We start from the raw sequence: 12,170 nt of genomic DNA, 5'->3' as shown, positions 1-12,170 counted from the left end.
AGTAAAAGAAAGATGCTTACATATATGCTTACATGTATTTTCCAAGTTATAACACTTAACATAAATGTTCCTTTTCTCTGCAAAAATGTAATTTATTGTTGGATATTTTTTTTTTTGTAAAATAGAAAGCCCATGGGCTGACCCTGACCCACAGGACTTTGGGGCTTTTTAACCCTGGAGGCTTTTTTAATAAGGAGCACTTTTGGCCCTGTGAACTTTTTTGGCCCCAATGCACATGGGCTAGGGTCAAGGCCTATAATAGGACCTCTTTGACAGGTCTAGTAACAAGAGTGGGCATTATTCGATTTTTACCCAAGGGTAAAAAAAACATGGAGAGTTGGAGGGAAGGATAAAAAAGACATGAGAAGGTGAGGAAGCAGTAAGTTAAAGTAATTTTTTTTTTAAGTTTTTTTCTTTGCGTAATTTAAAAAATTCTACACTCTCGTCTTTTATACTTCAGTATATTTAAAAATTAATTGAAGACTTTTTGGAGACTTTAACGAATTTTAAAATTGATTTTTTTTTAAGGTTTCAATAGTTTTCAAAATTTATTAAAAGTTTTTTTCAACAAATTTCGAGACGGATTGAAAATTTCTCCGAAGTTTCAATAAATTTTAAAATTTGTTAAAAAAAAATTCAAATGTTTGAACAGATTCAAAATTTATTGAAGAATTGTTTTTCAACAAATTTTAAAATCGATTCTTTGAAAATTTTAACCGATTTCAAAATCTATTTTTAATCGATTTTAAAAGACAAATTTTGAAATTTATTAAAACCTTTAACGAATTTTGAAATTGGTTAAAATTTAAAAATTAGATAGGTTTTATGCATTTTTTTTCATAAAAAGAAAATTAGTTTCGATTAAATATACTTAAATTTAAAAAGGGTTAAAAGTGTAATTTTTTATTTTATTAGTTTCAGGATTGAGGATATTTGTTCATTCTTTATAGGTAATAGTTTTTATTTTCGTAGAACTATTTTAAGTGTGAGATTAGTTTAACTACCAGAGTTTTATACTTTGAGTACTGAGTAAAAAAAATGAGAGAGAGTCAAATACCATGAGGGAAATAATGAGTGCTTGATTTTTGTTGTGAGATAGGTAAATGTTGTCAAATGGAATGAATATGCCACAATTGACAAGAAAAACCAATTATGATAACCGGTGTCTACCGATGAAAGCATTATTGGGATCTCAGGGCATTTGGGATATGGTGGAAGTCAGATAGGTTGAACCTCATGAAGACAAACATTGAAGAAAACAGGTGCAAAAGATGAGTTAACATTCTATTTTCTTTACAATGTAGTAGATGAGTAGGGACTCGAAAAAATAGTTAATGCCAAATCAGCAAAGGAAGCCTGTGAGATATAGGAGGTTGCGTATAAAGGTGACAACTGCGTATAGAGGAGAGTTTGAAAATTTGAAGATGAAGCCCAAAGAGCATATAACCGAAGGTGGAGAAGGTGGCCAACTAACTTGGCAGGATGACTCGAATGAAACTCGAATTACTCAGAGTCGAGGTCCTAGAGGCAGAGGATGAGGATGTCATGGACGAGGTGGACACGGGTGAGATAATTTTGAGGTTGATAGTGAAGAAAAAATCGGTCAGCAGACTGAAGACAAGGGAAAGGCCGAGGAAGTCAATCATGAGTTGAGTGTTTTAAATGTGGCAAGTATGGCCACTATGCAAACGAGTATAGATCAAAAAAGTACTACAATTGTGGTAAGTCCGGTCACATTGCTAAATTTTGTCAAGTTGAGAAAAAAAGTAAGAGAAACCTTCTTATGAAAGAAGAAGATGAAGAAAAATGTGGAATCTTGTTGATGGCAAAGAACTCTGATACAATGGTCATGGAGAGCCCGATCCCAACAATGGATGAAGTCGGTAAATGATGCAACAATTGTGGAGAAGGAAAACCAGAGAAAGAACTCAAAGTAAAAGAAAAAAAGATTCAGCGGACATGGGCTTATAGATGAAGTCAATGAAATTATGAATAATAGAGGAGTTGAAGAAGGCGAATAGGGGGTTTATAGATGAAGCCAATGAAATTATGAATAAATAGAGGGTTGAGCTCGAGGAGTTGAAGAAGACGACTCTTGAAAAGGAAAAGAAATCATATAGTGTTCTTGAACCGGTTGAGAAGAACCCGATGAAGATGTCGGCCAAGATTGTTGAGAAATCGCCTAAGGTTATAAACGAGTTGGTCAAGGTTATTAAGAATTTAGGCATAACAAAGTCGATCAAAGCATTAAAGAAATCAACCAAGGTAAAAGACAAGAGGACCAGAAAGGAAAAAGAAGAACTTGAATATGATTGAAAAAAACACAAGCTTGATGTGGGATGATCGCATGGAAAGCCAATATAAAGGATGAAGAATTTAAGTTTATAGGAGAGTTTTGTTAGAATAAACTTAAATTTTAGGAATTCATTAAAATCTTATTTTATTAGTTTTGAGTTTAGTAATGTTTGATTTGATTTTAATAGAGATAAAATAAGATAGATAGTTTTGATTTTTCATTTATTTAGATGCAGTATTATTTTATTTTCTTGATATAAGATAAAGATAAATTAAATAGATTTTATATTAAGTCTGTTAATATTTTATTGTCAGTTTTTATTATTTTTATTTAAGTCAAAGTTCATGTTTACCTAATTAAAGATTTTCAAAGTTTAATAAAAAGTAACTTTAATGAATTGAAGAGTTAATTTATATGTGTGGATATTTTTTTAACAATTTAATCTATATTGAGATTACTTTTGAAAATTATAAATTTTAAAAGAAATGTTTTGAGATACAAGAAGAAACGTGCAAGCTATAATAATTTACTAACTTATTGCCCGAGTCCAAATCCTACATCTGCATGGCATTATTATTATATATTTTTGTAAACTGAATCAAACACTCTGCTTCCAGAACACATTTTAATAATTCAATATGCTTTTTGATTGTGGCGTCTTATTTTTCATTATATGAATATGATGATTATTGATGAACTTGGTTATGGGGAGCCTGAAGCACGGCAAATTTATAAATGTGAAAGGAAGAGACGCTTGTTTGTGAGATCGGTGTGTGATCTTTATCATCATTTAATGTGACCGATAAATGTGTGGCTAGTTGCCTTGTCAAGTATTTATGTAGTTCGAACTTCGGTGTCGTTTGTGTATTTAGTGTACCTTTTTCTTTGGTGGGAGGTAGGTATGTTTCGGAAAATATGGTGGTAGCTTTAAAAAAATAAGAGGTGAAAAGTGATTTTCATTTTAGTCCATTCATTTTTTGCCATCTCAAGTCATTTTCAGGTAATCATTCCTCTGCTTTCATTCTTGCCATTTTGAAATTAATGTCAAAAACAGGTGCACTGATTGCATCTAAGCTGTTCCTTCTTTCACAGTCCCAGATTGAGCCAGATTTGGATTGGGGTAGGAGCTACAACACAATCATTTAATATTCATGATAAAGACTTCTTATTTGCATGCAATATTAGTTTGCTCTCATGTGGATTTCAAACCTCCGTTAAATATATTTTTAGTTCATATTTTGAGGTGATTTTGATTTTAGTCTATTTCTAAATTATGATACAACTTAGTCCTTCAACTTTAAAAAATTCTGGTTTTAGTATTTTTTACCAATATTTTTAACTTTATTTGTTGTTTCAAACACGTTTCAAAATTGAAGGACTAAATTGTATTATAGTTTGAAAATTGACTAAAACCAAAATCGCCCCAAAGTATAGGGACTAAAAACATATTTAACCCTTTACGTTTTATTTTGTTATTGGTTCAAAATTATTCAATAATCAATGATAATAATCATAAACATCATTATAGACCAATCACATAACAACATATAAATAATATTCAAATATTATCAAAAAATATTATCCAAAGATCATTATCCTGAATTAAAAGAAGAAGATAAAAACTTTTAGTTCTTACACTCCACCATTATTTGGAACAAAGTTAGTTTAAGTGAGAATGGAAAAATTATGAATCATATCATTAACTTCAATTAATTTATGATGAGATCTTAATTGACCAGTCAACTTCGTAATCAATGGAAAAGTTAAATTTTAAATTTGATTTTTCAGCAAATGTATGTTAACTATTCAGGTAGGCATAATAATTAAATTTGAAGAGTGAAAAGGGAAAAGTGGAATGATTGTTGGCAGATTAAACTTGGTTGCATAAAGCCTGTCGTGGTTAATATGATGTCTTCATTGACCACTTACAATAAAGTTTGTTAACTATGATAACTATTTTAAACTATGTTAATAGATAAATATAATTTATGGTATGTTTCTATAAAGATCATTCACAAGGTTATTATTAGTCATTTCCAGCTAATTAATTAAATATATATAGACTTTATATAATTATATGGAATTAAAAACTCTTGAGTTATGCATCTTTATAAATAGAAATAACATTATATAAAAATGCTCAAATAATTATTTGGAAGATTTAGAAGAAATAACAAAGCAGGGAGGATTTGAAATTTGAAAACATTATACGAAACTTGCAAAAAGAAACAAAGTTAACAAAGTAATTTCTAATAAAACGTTTCAAAGAAAATTTATTTAAGATAATGTATTTATTAAATAATGTTTAAAGATCTTTAGTTTTATTAAAGAATAAAAAGGAAAAATATAAAGATGCTTCAAAAAGTATACATTTGAAAAACTTGTATTTAATAAAACTTTAAAAAACTTATATTTCAAAGTTAAAAGAATATTTGATAATTTAAAGAGTGCCTTGCTACCCCTAAGTCTTAATTATCATTTGATAATTTAAAGAGTGCCTTGCTACCCCTAAGTCTTAATTATCATTTGATAATTTAAAGAGTGACTTTCAAATGAAAGCAAAATTAATATAGTTATTGAGATATTCATTACTCTTGAAGACTCTAATTATCTTGTAAACAAACTAGATGACAAAAAAAAAACTAATTTATAACTCGAAAAACATATTTTTTACTGAAGAATTTTATATTATAAAGTATCTTTCATCATAGGAGAAAAATCTCTTGAGATATCTAACAAAATAAAAAGAAAAATGTAAAAGTAACTTTTAACAAAAACACACCTATTAACCAGAGAAAATACCGTATTCATGAAAAAAAAACATTTCAAACGTTGTAGGATTTGAGTATTTCATCTAAAAAAATAAAATACTATCAACATAGAGTATGAGAAAAAAATTATATCCCCATATAATCAACCTAAGAAAGTGTAATTTATCTTAAACATTTTAAAACTTTGCATTACAAGAAGAACATTATCATAATCGAATTGAGAAGGTCTCATTGAACTCAACATTGAATCAAGACAAATTTTTACTTCTTTAAACAGAAAACAAGTAGGAAAAAGTTACTTAAAATTTTGTGAAAGTGTTACACGAGGAATTATATATGCGTGTGACCGAATAAAAAAGAAATCTTCAACCTTAATATTTTATTTTAAAAAATTATATAAAGAAAACACTATTTTGTTCTTTCTTATCTAATGACCGGTAAGTAAACAAAACATCAATCCGAATAAATAAATCACTATTTTACTTGTATTACATGGTTTTTTACACTTACTAGACATATATACTACTCAATAATTCAACCAAATTTATTAAATATGTTTGATGTTAACTAAATTATTTATAATAATTTTCTCAATAGCAATTATTTATTTTATGTACTATGCATAGTTCTATTCTATGTATATTGATTGAGATCAACCTCAAATAATCGTCTAGTTAATATGAATAGACTTAAATGAAATTAGACTGTAATTAAATTAATCATAATAAAAAATCCATTTAAAAATAGTTATAAATATAAATAAAATTATATTTTTTAAAATTTTTATTATATATTTTATAACTTTAATCGCTTAAGCCATTGAACTTAATCCGAATATTTTTATTAAGAAAAACATGTTCTCCAAACAGAAAAAAAAAATGTCACATGAAATAAAATATTTTATATAAACTTTCGACAATATACGCAAAAGTGTAATTTTCCACTTGTTCAAATGAATGTGATTCTCATTCGATTATTACTTTTAGATACGAATCTGGCTTTTTATTTTATTTATGAAAAATCTGAAAGTACCATTTTCCTGTATGAAAATGCCTTGGAGCGCTGGTCCACAGTTCCACATGGAGAGAAGTTTATGGAATTAAAAGAGAAAAAAAAAAGTAAGAAAATATGTTGATGTGTTAATTTGGAAAAGGAAAAGGTGTGCAGGTAAGTGGAAGATAAATCATAAAGTGATGTTACTAATGTCAAACATGTAAAGGATCGTTAAACACTCGTACATATACATCAGTTTTTATATATATAAATAAGATATTTTTGTAGTAATTTTTCACGGATTTGTTTTTAGAATCATTTCATAACATTTTTTATCTATCTTGTATTTAAACTCATATTTATTTTTTATTTTTTTATATGAGATTTTGTTTGTACTTAACAAAATATATTTTTTTATCTTTATTCACATAATTCTTTTAATTCTGATTTTGATATGTTAAATTTTGAGTTGAAAAAAAAAAGTTTAATACCGCTTTTGGTCCTTAGTTTGGGAGGTTTGGTTCAATATGGTCATATCTTTTTTTAGTAAAAATTGATCCCACTTCTTGAAAAAACTGTTCAATTGACTCCTTTTTGATTACGTCAATTTTCTAACGGTGCTGGTTACGACATCAATAAGTTCTTTTATGCATTCACCTATCCAAATATTATTTTAACCGTTCTGATATAATGTTATGTTAAAAATCATGTCATCATTGTATACAATAAGGACTATAATAAACAATTTAAACTTGAATACGGGACCACTATGAAGAAAAAGAACTCAATTGAACAGTTTTTTCAAAAGGTGGAATCAATTGTTATGAAAAAGAAAAAATAGGATCATATTGAATAAACCCTCCCAAACTAAGGACCAAAGTATTAAGAAAAAAAAAAAAAGATAGATGTTACTCTATCAATTCAACAAAGCGAAATGTGGATGTTCATGGGCACAAAGGACACCAAAATCATTCTATAATAACAAACTAATAGATTTGAATTACATAATATAATAAACCAAAGCAAAGGATAGGAGGGATAGCTTTTGTGGAAGTTCCAACAGGGCTATATGAACCTTGACAACGGCACCACTTAAGCACCGTCCCAGACGTTGATTGACCAAGAATAAAGGAAACGAAAACGTGCGTTCCATTCCATGCATCGCCATCTTTTCAATTCTGAATTATTGAACCATTTCCATGGAATAGAGCCATGCTAGAGCACCAGACAAACTAGCTTAGCTCAAGGAATTGACAACAATGTTTACTAACCAGTCAACCAAGCCGATAATTCTATCTACAAATTTTAAAATTTTAAAATATTTTTAATTTTTATTTACAACGTTAAGAAAAATACGAGTTTTAATTTTTTTAATATTAAGGAAAAAAAGATGTGAGTATGAGCCGGCGCGCCGAGCCACGAGAAGGAAGCAGATAAATAAAAAGCAGATCCGTGTCGGTAAAAGGTCATTACCATCAACGTCTTCATAGAAGTCACTTTCTCTTGGGACGCTACGTGCTCCTTACTGGAAAAAGGCATAATTAATTTTTTAAAATAAAAAATAATTTATATTTATAATAATATCTCAATAAAATGCCACCCCACCAAACTCCACCTTTTCTTTCTCTCTTCTCTTCTGCAACTTAACGATAGATGCATTTATCGCTCTATCTGTCTACTCCACTCTCCGTTTAGAAGAAGGTCACAATTCACACGCTTATCCCCATTCAATGCATCCATTTCTGTTACAAAAACACAGCTTTGCTTGAAACAAAAAGAAAAAGAGAAATTCCCACCACCATATTCGGCTAATTCCGTTTTAGCACATCTTTCGCCTCTCTCTGCGCCCATTGTTTAAACACTGCCTCTTCTTCTGGTTTCCCAGTTTTCAAAGGCGACATAAGCTTGTTCTTGCTGAATTTGTTGACTTCGTGTTTTTGCCCTGACCACAGTTTAATGTGTTTTCCGTTTTCCGTTTTCCGTAACGAGTTCAGTTGAGTTGACTCGTTGATCTGCTGCGACTTGACTCGTTCCCCTCTCTTTCACTGTCTTCTCTGTCGAATCGAACGGCTTAACTGAAACGCTGTCGTTCTAGGTATCGATCTCGGCTTCGGTTACCCCTTCGGGGACAATCATGAGTAAAGCTTCGATTCTCGAAATCGAACCCAAGGAACTCAAATTTATATGTGAGTGCATTTTCATTTTCCTTTATTAGTTTTCGTGGCCATGCATGCTGATGCTGTTGAATCCATTATTACTTGTGTGTTTGTGTGGTCGGTTGGATAATATGCCGTGATCTTTTGCTTGTGTAGTTGAATTGAAGAAGCAAAGTTCTTGCTCGGTTCGGTTAACTAACAACACCTTTGACTATGTGGCGTTCAAGGTCTGAACACCTTTCTTTTGTGCTTGTTGCTTGGGGCTAGACACAGGGCTGGGCGGGGAGATTAATCATTTTGGTATTGTTGATGTTCGCAGGTCAAAACGACGTCGCCTAAGAAATATTCGGTGCGTCCAAATGTTGGAGTGCTCGTGCCGAAAGCTACTTCTGAATTCATCGGTATAGCTTCGTCTTATGTGTGTTTTTGTTTGGTGTTTTTCCCTTTTGAGATACTTGACTTGTCATTATATACATTAGTTAATCTCTATCGAGAATAAGTTTAGTCATTGTGGTGGATTATTTTGGGATGGAGGCCTAATTGCCTGAATTTGGCACGACATAGTTCTCTTTGACTACTTATGTCGCTTTTCAATTTTAAATTGCTGTATTTGCAACAGGCAGTTTTTTAATGAAATTTGTTTTTTCAAAGAATACCAGTTTTCCCAAAACAACAGCTGAAGATGAATCCTCAAATATGGAAATTAATTTTAGCATCGTAGTTTCTGTCCTCTTCTCCCTCCCAAATTCAACTTTTATTCCTTGCATTTGTCATCAAACAGTTACAATGCAAGCCCAAAGGGAAATACCTGAAGATATGGTGTGCAAGGACAAGTTCTTAATCCAGGGCACAGTGGTTCCCGCCGAAACAACCAGTGACGAAGTTACGTCTAGCCTGGTATGGATATTTAATACTGTGTGGTTTGGTACTATGGTGGATTTTTTATTGATTTCTATATTTTTTGACTTATTGTTTGGTAATGGCAGTTTATTAAAGATGGAAGTAAATATATAGAAGAGAATAAGCTGAAGGTGACCCTGATCAGCCCACCCAATTCACCTGATGTCTCTCCTACTAATGGTGACTTTAAGAATGGTCTTGATCATGGAAAAGTTCAGATATATAGTAAAGATGAAACCCAATCGCCAGAGCCGATGGTCAGAATAAACTTCACCAATACTTGGCCAAATTATTGTCTTTTCTCTATTTCGTTTTCGAGATACTTGAAATCCCTGAGACAAGATAATCGAATTTCTTAGCTACATATTTTAAGGCTTTTGTTGGTTTTTATCTGTAGATTGTTATTTTCATAATTTAAAAGGTGCATCGTTAGAGTTGCAAATTTTTATGTTTTGTTGTGTCACTTTGGAAGCATTCTTTAAGCGTGTTATAAAATTTCTTATTTTCTGTGAGCTGTTATCTCTGCTGTTTTTGGTAGTCTTTGTGCATGTAAGGATGATCAATTTTAAGATTTTAATTCATAAGTGTTGTGCAGATCATTCAAATGTTTTGTCCTGCTCATTGTGTATGTCAGGTTCTCAAAAATCCAGACAGGGTTCATGAGGTATTAAAGCTAGAAGAGGATATGGATTTGAGGGCAGATTATTATATGGGGTTGGACACTATGAAGGACGTAGAGGAGCCAAATGAAGAAGCACAGTTAAAAGTGTCCAAAGATAAGCAGTCGAACATGGTAAAGGACGTAGATGAACTGAAACCACAAAAAAGGTTAGGGGTAGAAGTGTCAAAAGATACGGATTCGACCAAAGTAAAGAATGCAGAGGAGCTGAAACCAGATAAAGCAACACAGTTCAAAGTGTCTAATGTTATGGATTTTAACAAAGCAAGGAATGCAGAGGAGCTGAAACCAGAGAAAGCAACAGAGTTGAAAGTGTCTAAAGTTCGGGATTTGAACAAAGTAAAGAATGCAGAGGAGTTTAAACCAGAGAATGCAGGTGGGTTGAAAGTGTCAGAAGTTCAGAATTTAGACCCAGAAAATTCTGTAAAGGAACTGAATCCAGAAACAGAGTTAAAAATGTCAAAAGATGTGGAGTTCAAAACAAAAGAGAATATTGAGGAACTGAAGCCAGAAAACGTTGAAGAGTTAAAAATGTCAAAAGATATGGAGTTGGAAGCATTAAAAAATGTTGAGGAACTGAAGCTAGAAAAAGAAGCCGAGTTAAGAGTTTCAAAGAGTATAGAGGAGCTCAAATTATTGAAAGCTATTGAAGAGATGAAGTTAAAGCTTGATGGACTTGAGTCAAAACTAAATGAGGTTTGGCATGTCACCATTCTTTGTTGTTGAATATTTTTATCTGCTTGCGTATGTGACATGCTTCCTAGTAAGTTGCAAATTGAAGCAACTTTGGTTTATAAATTTTTCTATGATTAGATCAGTAGTTTGATTATTTTTATCCCTTCTCATGGAACATTTTGGGCTAGTTTTCGTTCGAGAGGTTTGAAAAATGAAGTATTCTTTAGACCCTTTTCAGTATACTGAAATATTTATTAGCATACTTGTTTTAAATTATATGGCTTCAAAGGTTTTTGTGGGATTGTATGCTTGATTGTTATTTACATTACTTTTTCCCTTCCTTTCATTTGAGATCCACTACATTGTGTTTAACAATATAAGTTGGAATTAGAAAAACCAAAGGATACAGCAAGGCTGCTCTTTTAACGTCCTTTTTAATATACAGGGGTGCAATTTGTGTCATGATTAGGGGTCACAAAATGGTAAACTGTATTAGCAGACTTTTACATTCTTTTTAGGCTTGATTAGTTTGTCAACTTTATATACTTGATTTTTTGAAAATGTCTTTTTTTTTTTTTGTTGCAAATAGCAATGGATCCTATGGGTTTCCTCATTAAAACGGGGCGCGGAAGTAATAGTGGGTCTTGAGAGGATATTGTTTCTTATTGCTTGTTTCTTATTTACTCTGCAGTCTGGAGTAACAATATCAAAGTTAACAGAGGAGAGGAGGCTCAGCAATCATGAGACAAAAATCTTGCAAGAAAAACTAGTAAGCTTGGCAGTCACTACTGTGTTGTTTTATTAGTAGTATTTATTGTGACCTTTATTAATTGGTTCTTGCCGTAATACCTGAGATGAATATAAGTTGTCTGCCATTCTGGAGTTTGAATTACTGTCAACACACCAATGGTGCTTTGTCTTGAGAAAGTAATAATGAGTATTGTAAATAAGATATCTGTTGCTTTAGAATTATTCCCCGTGTAGGGCACGAACTTTTGCAATTTTATTCCGTTTCTTCTTTTAGGGTCAGTATATTTCATTTCTTAATGGTGGTTTTATTCTTTTTGTAGGCAGATCTTATTAATAAAGGTCCAAGAAAAGTTCAAGTCGGATTCCCACTTTTATATGTCTGTATGGTGGCGCTTATATGTGTCTTCTTGGGATACCGTTTGCACCCATAACACCGTCCGCAGGAAGCTACTAACATTTTGAATTTCCCTGAATTTTTTAATAGCAGAAGTTTAGGCATAAATCCACCTTATAAATGTAATAGTGGGGGGATCTGTATACTCGACTGTCAGTGATATTCGATCTGATTTCTGTAGTATTTAGTCTATAATCATGTACGTCTCCCCATTTGTATATGCAAAGCTACCCAGTTGTACAAGTATAAATAATTAGATATGGCTGTCTGGTAGATAGATATCACTTATGTGGATAGTATAAAACTGAGTGTTGTGTACGCTCCTTGGGATTTTCATCTCTTACTACGTTGATCCATGTTTTCTCGGCGGCTGAGGCAATTGGCCTTAGTGAATACTAGCCGTGATAGAACATCCAGTTTATAATCTCCTTATTTAAAGTGGAATACTTTTAGTCCAAACAATACTGTTTATCCTCCCAATATCATGATTGGAGTTCGTGGAAGTGAAATCTCTTAAGTCATACTTATTTAAACCTTCGAATAACTAGAAGCAAAT

General features: G+C 31.6%; 1 protein-coding gene across 2 annotated transcripts; it reads left to right on the top strand.

The window, feature by feature from the left end:
- Positions 1–7,658: 7,658 nt before the first annotated feature.
- On the top strand, positions 7,659–11,950 carry LOC106772587 (vesicle-associated protein 2-2). 2 transcript variants are annotated; one of them, XM_022785209.1, is made up of 8 exons: positions 7,659–8,246; positions 8,373–8,443; positions 8,536–8,617; positions 8,998–9,113; positions 9,203–9,373; positions 9,751–10,491; positions 11,162–11,239; positions 11,545–11,950. In XM_022785209.1, exons 1-8 carry the CDS (start codon positions 8,195–8,197, stop codon positions 11,680–11,682), a joined length of 1,449 nt encoding a protein of 482 aa, XP_022640930.1. In that variant the 5' UTR covers positions 7,659–8,194; the 3' UTR covers positions 11,683–11,950. The 2 variants fall into 2 exon arrangements, with proteins under 2 accessions (XP_022640930.1, XP_014514575.1); XM_014659089.2 differs by having other exon boundaries at positions 7,660–8,246; positions 11,541–11,950.
- Positions 11,951–12,170: the final 220 nt, after the last annotated feature.

Source organism: Vigna radiata, chromosome 8, assembly GCF_000741045.1.
Source record: "Vigna radiata var. radiata cultivar VC1973A chromosome 8, Vradiata_ver6, whole genome shotgun sequence".
NCBI lineage: Eukaryota > Viridiplantae > Streptophyta > Magnoliopsida > Fabales > Fabaceae > Vigna > Vigna radiata.
This window is presented reverse-complemented; position numbering and strand designations above follow the sequence as displayed.